The sequence below is a fragment of the Acanthisitta chloris genome, unplaced genomic scaffold (assembly GCF_000695815.1).
Source record: "Acanthisitta chloris isolate BGI_N310 unplaced genomic scaffold, ASM69581v1 scaffold45497, whole genome shotgun sequence".
NCBI lineage: Eukaryota > Metazoa > Chordata > Aves > Passeriformes > Acanthisittidae > Acanthisitta > Acanthisitta chloris.
In genome coordinates this window covers 1-7,998 of record NW_008682895.1, presented here as the reverse complement: position 1 = coordinate 7,998, position 7,998 = coordinate 1, and the positions used below count along the sequence as shown (strand labels likewise).

Genomic DNA, 7,998 nt, shown 5'->3' with positions numbered 1-7,998 from the left:
TTCAAGTCTCCCAAAGTCCCAGGCTAGTTCCTTCTCTTCAGGATCTCAAAAATAACTCAAGAGTCACTTTGTATATTTGGCAAGATTACTAACAGGCTGTAATATGAAGAAACTATAGTTAAAGATATTTCATTCATTATCAAGACTTTCTAACTGCTTTTGATCTAGGAAATAGCATACTATTTCTTTTTTAGTCCTTGCAGTAGGTAATGCAAGAAAAAATACATATTTATATGTATGTGTATACATATCACAGAATTGTAACTTGGCTGCTTAGCAAAAAAGGAGAATATATTTTACCTCTTTCCACAGCTTTAGACTAGTGAGCTCTAAAACAGGTTTAGGTTTCAGAAAGCCATTTCAAACTGCTGTTCCTACCTGCCTTCGAGAAGCAATAGTGCTATTGAAACTCCTGTTAGGCATCTTGGAATTCACAGGCTTGCTTTGGTGAGCCACATCATTCCTCCACGTCTTAGAGCTTTCTTTTGGGTCCGAAGGGATGGTGTTCAGGAACAGTATTCTAGCAATCAGGCCATAGAGGACAGTTGCCAATACCATTGGCACAACATAAAATATACCAAAGTCCATCATGTAGATAGGGGAGTAATAGCTCCTGGACACTTTGTAGCCACAGGACACAACAGTAGTCTCTTTGTAGACTACAGTATTAAGGTCTAGCAAGAAAAACCAGAGCATACAGTATATGGAGGTGAAACCCCAGACAAAAATAATGATCTTTTTGGCTCTTGAAAAAGTGCATAGGAATTGAGCTTTGATTGGGTGACAGATGGCTATGTATCTTTCAATGGTGAAGGCAGCAATGGAAAAAGAAGAAGCATTGATCCCCAGGTACTGGAGGTAAGTGATGCAGAGACACCCCACGTAGCCATATACCCAGGATCTATACAGGCTGTCTGTGATATTGGGTAGTCCTGCAGCCACAAGCACCATGAGATCTGCCACAGCCAGACTCACCAGATAGCAGTTAGTGGGAGTTCTCATGTGCTTGGTTCTGAGGACCACCAAAACCACCATAATGTTGCCCACGATGCCCAGTCCACAGATGAGGAGGACCAACAGAATAGTAACCACTTGGTATTCAGCTGTAATGATCTCCTGGCTTGATAGTGGCAGCCCAGTTTGGTTCTGCTCGTCCCCTGTGCCATTCTCCATCTTCACCAGCCCACTGCTGCTTCTGCCCAGCACTCGGTCTCAGCACGTCTTCTCCATGGTCCCTCAAAAGGGTGAGTGGGGCAGAGTGTGGGTGAGCTGCAGCCCCAGGTCACATTCTCCATGTAGTCACAGCTCCATTCCTGTACCGTCCTCCACTCCCCTGAAAACACCTGAACTTTCAGTCTTTGGAAATTCAACTACCAGACGGGTTAATCCCTCTAAGACTTCAGCTCATTTGCACAGGTTAAAAGGCTGTTTTCTCACAGCCTGTTTGAGTCATTCATTAAAACCCAGCACGTAGAGGTGGAAGTTTCCTCCCTGCAGCAGCAGGGAAAGCAGAGCTGTCCTGCACTGCCAGCTGCTGAGCACTGCACAGGGCTGCGCTGATCCAGCATCACGGCTTTCCAGGAGGAGTCACAACACACCGAGGGTGGAGACAGCAGCAGGAGGTGAAAGGAGAGGGATTTGTATAGCCCATAGGTTTTCTGCTTCCAGCCGCTTTCCCCCTCTGCTCTCAGATGGCTATCTCATGTATTGATCATATTGACCCACTGGCAAACAAAGGGGAGTTTGACTGGCAACAAAATTACACCAATTTCTAAAATTCTGACTTCCCCTTTGTCCCTGTCCCTGTGAAAGTAATGGTCATTTACACTTGCCCCTTACTTTGCAGGGAGCTGTAAGAGTAACTTCAGTTTACAGAAAGAAACACCTCCCAGCTTTTGAAAATAGCAGGAAAAAATGTGGGGTTTCACTTTATAAACAATTCTCTTCAAAATCCTCTATTGCTATTGATGTCATCACTCCTGAGCGCTTTCAGCTCTTTCTTAGATTGTTGCATAGTAACAATAAAATGATCAGAGCACAAATAGCTTCTTAATGAGATCAGTCACACACATGCACATGTGTGATTATGTGCACACTCAGTCACCACTCACTCACTCACTCACTCACTCAGAGTGTTACTAATCCACCACCATTTCCTCAATGAAGAGTCTCCCCTGCTTGAATAAACTCCTCCATGGTCAGTCAGGTTGTGTAAAACCACAGATGAATCAGAGACTGGTGGAAATAACTGTGCAGATGAAGCCTGAGTGATGTAGTAGCCGAGCTGCACCTGGAGATGGATGCAGCACGTTCCTATCTCGCTTGCTGGCAATCTAAATGCCTCAGTGAGAGAAACAATAGCAAACTCTTCTGCAGTGCTCTGTTAAAATGCCCTTGCCATCTCCCCACCACAGTCCTTCAACCCGTCACTTCTCCTTATACTACTGTGTAAAAAGGTTAAGGAGCAAATTTGTCTTAAAATCCCTTTTTTTCTCCATTTGGGGCATTTGTTTTTTTTCTCTTTGCTCAGGAAGGGTTCAACAAAATAAAATGTTGCACAACTGAGGAAAGGCATCTTGGATTTCAAAATAGATTTAAATGTTAAGAGAGAAGGCACATGCACATGGTGTGATGTTTGCAAAACCAGGACTTTAAATGGACTGAAACAACAGGTGGCAACAAAAAGAAAGTGTCACCTGAACCAGAGCTGGAAATCAACCTCAAACAATTCCAGAGGTTTGAAACCACTCAGTTAAGTTTCCCAGTAATTTTTTTTATTTGTCTTTTCACATTTCAGTCATGATCACACACTTTTTATTTGTAGACCCAAAAGTACTTAATGAAGTAAAGAAAGTATCATTATTCCTGTTTAACATATGGAGAAACAGGGGTGGAAAGAATCAGACATTTTTGTCAGTGGTCTTGCAGTGTCCTGTGGAAAAATACAAGTTGCCATTTATTTGACCAGTGGTATATCAGCAGAAACACATTGTGGGTCTCATCTTGATTCTCCTCCATATGATCTGTAGGTCCTGCTATTTTGGACACAGCTGAAAGAAGAAGGTCAGCACTAGTGTAATGCCTGGATGTCATAAAAAGGATTCCTCCAAGCCCCTTCATGCTCCACAACATTTTATCCTTCAAACTGGACAGATTCCTTCTTAGCAATCCATGCTTCTAGAGCTGTGTGACTATAATGGAGGTAGCCCCAGATGTTCAATGCCATGGCATAAAATACACTGTGAGAGAGCCTAGGAGTGAATGATCACATAGTGTCAGCAATCAGGAACCCAGCAGGGATCACACCCATCAGGGCACTGAACAGAAGTTCAGACAAAGAAACAGATGGTGCCCTGGATAAACCCCTTAACTCTCAGGGGTCTCACCTGTATCAAAAGTTTTTGGCACCTCTATAGATTGATTGCTCTTTCAGGAGTGACTGATGCATTTCTGCCATAGCATCCCACCATGAAGTCTTGTTCCTCGTGTTTCTGTGTATTCTGCTAGCTCATGTAGGCATGGATGGTCTGAGCTGGGGCTGACAATGTGCATCTGAGAGTATGTAGGTGTTTGCAGTACAGGAAGTAATGGCTGAGGACACAGAATGCAGAGCAGCTGTGGAATATTTAAAAGGCCATGTGACTTTGAAGTGAATATGGGAGGTCTGGAAGGTGTGCAAGACATATTATCTGATGTTTGCCTCATTTCTCTGCATCTGCTACTGGTCTTTGTAAGAGATGGGATAGACCATCTTGTCTCAGTCACTTTTTATCAAGCGTTGCATTCTGGTAGCAAAAAAGGTACAGAGTTGTCACTGTATTGATATAGGGAAGTATATCTACAGGAGGCATTCAGAGGATTTTGAGAGTATTAAAATCCTATATGAAACATTTCCCTTTTTATACAGTACTTCCCCAACCCTCAAAGTTTCTGTAAAACCTGCAGCAATTGAGAAGGTATTTCAAGACTGGAAATATATATTCTGTGCAATTAAAGCTTCTGGTACTCTGGATTTCACTGAAACATCGTATGATGCACAATCAAATTATCCTTTTAATGTCATCATCAGTCAGAGATCAGATACTCAGTAAAAGACCAACTTTTTCTCCCAGTTAATGCTATGTAAATGCAACTCTCAAAATATGCCAGCTAGTTTCAAAAGCAGTTCATCATGAATACATGTAAGCTCAGCAGCTGTGGCAGGGAAATTTTGACAGCAGATGGACCAGAGATCACTATGAAACTTTTATGACATTCTATACCCATACCTGTTGGACCAGGCATCGTTTGACATTGCATGTACAAAGGAGGACAGATGCAGTTAATAAGCCAACAACAATAAGCAGAAAAACAAGCCCCAGAAATGTGCTCACTTTTGCTAATGCATTTCTGTTGGTACAACCCTCTGGGTAGGAGGGAAAGGAGAAGGCATCATGTCGATAAAACCTGTGCTGTGTACTGCTTAGCCAACAATGTTCTTGTCCAATTTTTTTATCCATTTGCCTCAATTAAAATGTCTGTGCTCACTTGAGTCCCAACAAACCCGTAACAAACTGTCTCATAATGTTAAGCACACTCTGAGATGGAACAGTGAATCACTATAAACAGTTTAGTCCACTAGCTATAAATTACTCTTAATTCTGTTTCCCTAACTCAGATCACTTCCCCATCTGGCCTTTTCTGTTCTGAAAAATGATTCTGCAAAAATGGCAATTTCATACTCTATTAGCTGCCTGTACTCAGGGTTCATAAAAAATCACAGCTAAGTTGGATTCGTTACTCTGCGTCCACCTCTGATGGAGTGCCAAGTACTTACTGCTGCACAAATGTTTCCAAGGCTGCAGTTTGTAGAGAGCAAAAGCCACCAACCGTGATGTAGCTTCAGTACCATCCAAAGTCTGGCTTTTAATGTTTGTAACTAGCTACTGGCATGATCAGATCCAAATATGTTTGGGATTTGCACTTGGCACAGCTAAATACTGTAACAATTGTGGTCAACTAGAATTTATTCTCTTACGCTGCTGACCATATAGCTGTGGTTTTGTACTGGTATAGTGAGCCTGTGGATAAGGGTTTGGTTTGTGGGAGAAACCTGTACCTGGAAAAGCCTTTTAGGAGTAAAGATTGCAAGGGAACCAAACACCTTTCTTGTGAGTTAAATCTCATTACCCAAGGCAAGGATCTGTCTTTCTTTCTAACTAATTTTTTGTTGCCTGTCACTAGAGAACACTGAAGTACTGCTAAAATCCTGAGTGGGTTTTCTAGATGGACCTAAATGGTTTAGGACTTATGATGAGTTGGAGATTCATACCCATATCCAACAAATTCTATTTGATTTAGGGGCTTTTAATCATCGTGAGAATGCAAATCCTGTTTCAAAGATGAGTTTTGTTGCATCCTATTTATTTTCTTTTAATCTTTGACTTGGACTGGTGTTGGCTCAAGACAAGTAATAAGGAATCTTTAACTTCATTGTTCTGTAAAAACAATTGTCATGAAAAGTATATAAAATGGATTTAAGAAATCAGTTGTCTCACACGGGAAATCTGATTTAGCACTTGCCTGTGAATAAGATCACTGAACACTGCAGTTTGCTGAGACAGATCAGGGATCCTGTTGCAAAGGAGACTAGAAGGACTTTTAGAGGTCTGCTCTTTTCTTCACTAGTTTCTATCAACTCAGGTGGAGATAAACTGTACAAGAGCCTGATGAAGGAGCTGGAACTTTGCCAGAATAAATATAGAAGGATGACACACACAAACCCCCAAAACAACCTCCCTTCCGAAAAAAACCAAAAACCCCACAAAAAAACCATAACCAAAACCCTGAAAAAACACACAACCAAACAAAAATCCCCACAAAAACTGAAACACACACAAACACACACAAAAAAAAGGGTGACAGAGACTGCCTTCATAATTTTTTTTATTTGCTTAATTATTTGCACTCACTTGGACTTTGCCTCTTAAGGGACTATGGGCTAAATGAAAATCATTACAGAAAATGGTCCAAAGAAAGAGGGGTGCAGTTCAATAGGGATAAACATAAAGTGGTATGCTTTGGCAGGAGCAAACAGGTACACAAATCCAGTGTCTAATAATTGGCAGAGGAACAATTCTGTAAAAGTAGCTTATCTGCCCCCAAGCCATGTTGATCAGTATGAAAGGCTGATGAGAAGCTGGTGTTAAATCATAATTTTGTCTGGAGTGTATCAGCAGGAGCATCTCCAACATGATATATGAACTCATCCATCACTGGTCTGCATCCAGTTTTGGGAAGCATCTTTTGAGATATGGATACAACTCAGAGAAGAACTAGAGGAAAGATCTACGACAGTAAGACCCATGAGAAAACAATGAACAAATGTATGTCATCTACCCTTCACCAGAGAAGACTGAGGCTGTAAAATAAAAATTAATAATCTGTTTTCCACATCCATGATGAAAATAATAATTTAAAACAAAAATAGGGAAGATACAGGTTGGAAAAACCTTTTACAAGTAAAAATTGAGTAATTTAGCAGTAAAGAGGATTCAGAATAGACTGTCTGGGGAAGCTAGAGGCTTTGGCATTAGGGATGAGCAAAAAGCTACCTGTCATAGACATGGTTGATTCTTCCTGGGAACAGCAGGAGGGGCTGGGTGCTCTCTGATTCTGTCAATGTAATCCCTGGACATGCCTGTGTTCATTTGTCTTGCACAGAAGAAGAAGAAAAGAAGAAAAGTGGGACACAGAAATTCATATTTTAAATGGGATTTGGGAGATCCTCTGGAGAATGCTGGGAAAGACTGAACTACCCTCTGGACTTCAGTCACTGGAAAAAGGTCCATGGTATCTGGTGAAAAGTCCAGTAGAACATTTGTGCCTCACTGTTTAGAGCAAGGGGAAATGCCTAAAATCTGCCAACCTTGGCGAATTATGGTACATTACTCTAAACACTGAGGTTCCCTGTGCTGCAAAATTCAGTCCTGTGAAATTCAGTCCTCTTCCCAGTGCACTGGAAAGCATGCAAAAAGGGAAGGTTGGACAGCTCTTCAACTAGGACCACAGGGGTCTACTGAGCTCTTTGCTCTGCCATGGCACAGTAGAACACACATCACCTTTTCACTGGCACAGATATAAACCAGAGCAGGTCAGAATAGCAGCAGCAGCTTGAGTCCCAGTATGGTAAATTCACCACTCTCTTAAGGGATTAGATGTTGAATGCAAGCTACAAATAAAGTTAATAATCAAGAATAATTTATTTTTTTTTAGATCACATTTGTTATTCCACCTTTCCCAGGCCAAGCCCCTTGACCATTAAAAGACTTGCTGTCTAAGAAAGTTACCAAAACAATCAAAAGTACTTCTGTCAGTTACTGGGCTACTGGCCACTCACCTCCAAGAGAAACAGCTCTTTTTTTTTTCAGAAAGAAACAAAGAGAGCAAATTCTGCTTATTACAGTGACCCTGTCTTCATTAAACACATTGTCACTAAATGAAAAACAGAGGTCAGTACTAGGAGCTGCAGTGACAGGACAAGGAGCACTGGGGAAAAATTGAAAGAGGGAAATTTAGATTAGATACTAGGCAGAAGTTTTCCTTTAGCAATCTAGAGTTGGAAATGGTTGGTATATCAGATATGCTGTGTGATACACAAAGCCAAAATACTCTTATGGCCTATGTTATTGTCCCCAGAGCTATAGTCCAGGTGTCCCCAGCATCAGAAGGACATGGAACTGCTGGAGCATGTCCAGAGGAGGCCGTGAAGCTGATCAGAGTGCTGGAGCACCTTTCCTATGAGAACAGGCTGAGAGAGTTGGGGCTGTTCAGCCTGGAGAAGAGAAGGTTGTGTGGAGACCTCAAAGCAACCTGCCAGGATCTGAAGGGGCTCCAGGAAAGCTGCAGAGGGAGCGGGGCTCTGTGTTAGGAGCTGCAGTGGCAGGACAAGGAGTCATGGGGAGAAATTGAAAGAGGGAAATTTTGGATAGGTATCAGGAAGAAGATTTCCCTGTGAGG

The 7,998-nt window shown here is 41.8% G+C and overlaps 1 protein-coding gene across 1 annotated transcript; it reads right to left on the bottom strand.

Annotated features, from left to right (window-relative positions):
* Positions 1-378: 378 nt before the first annotated feature.
* Positions 379-1,173, bottom strand: TRHR (thyrotropin-releasing hormone receptor; the record flags this gene model as incomplete). The annotated part of the gene is made up of 1 exon (XM_009078677.1): positions 379-1,173. A coding segment is annotated over exon 1 (795 nt), but the record flags the coding sequence as incomplete, so codon positions are not given.
* Positions 1,174-7,998: the final 6,825 nt, after the last annotated feature.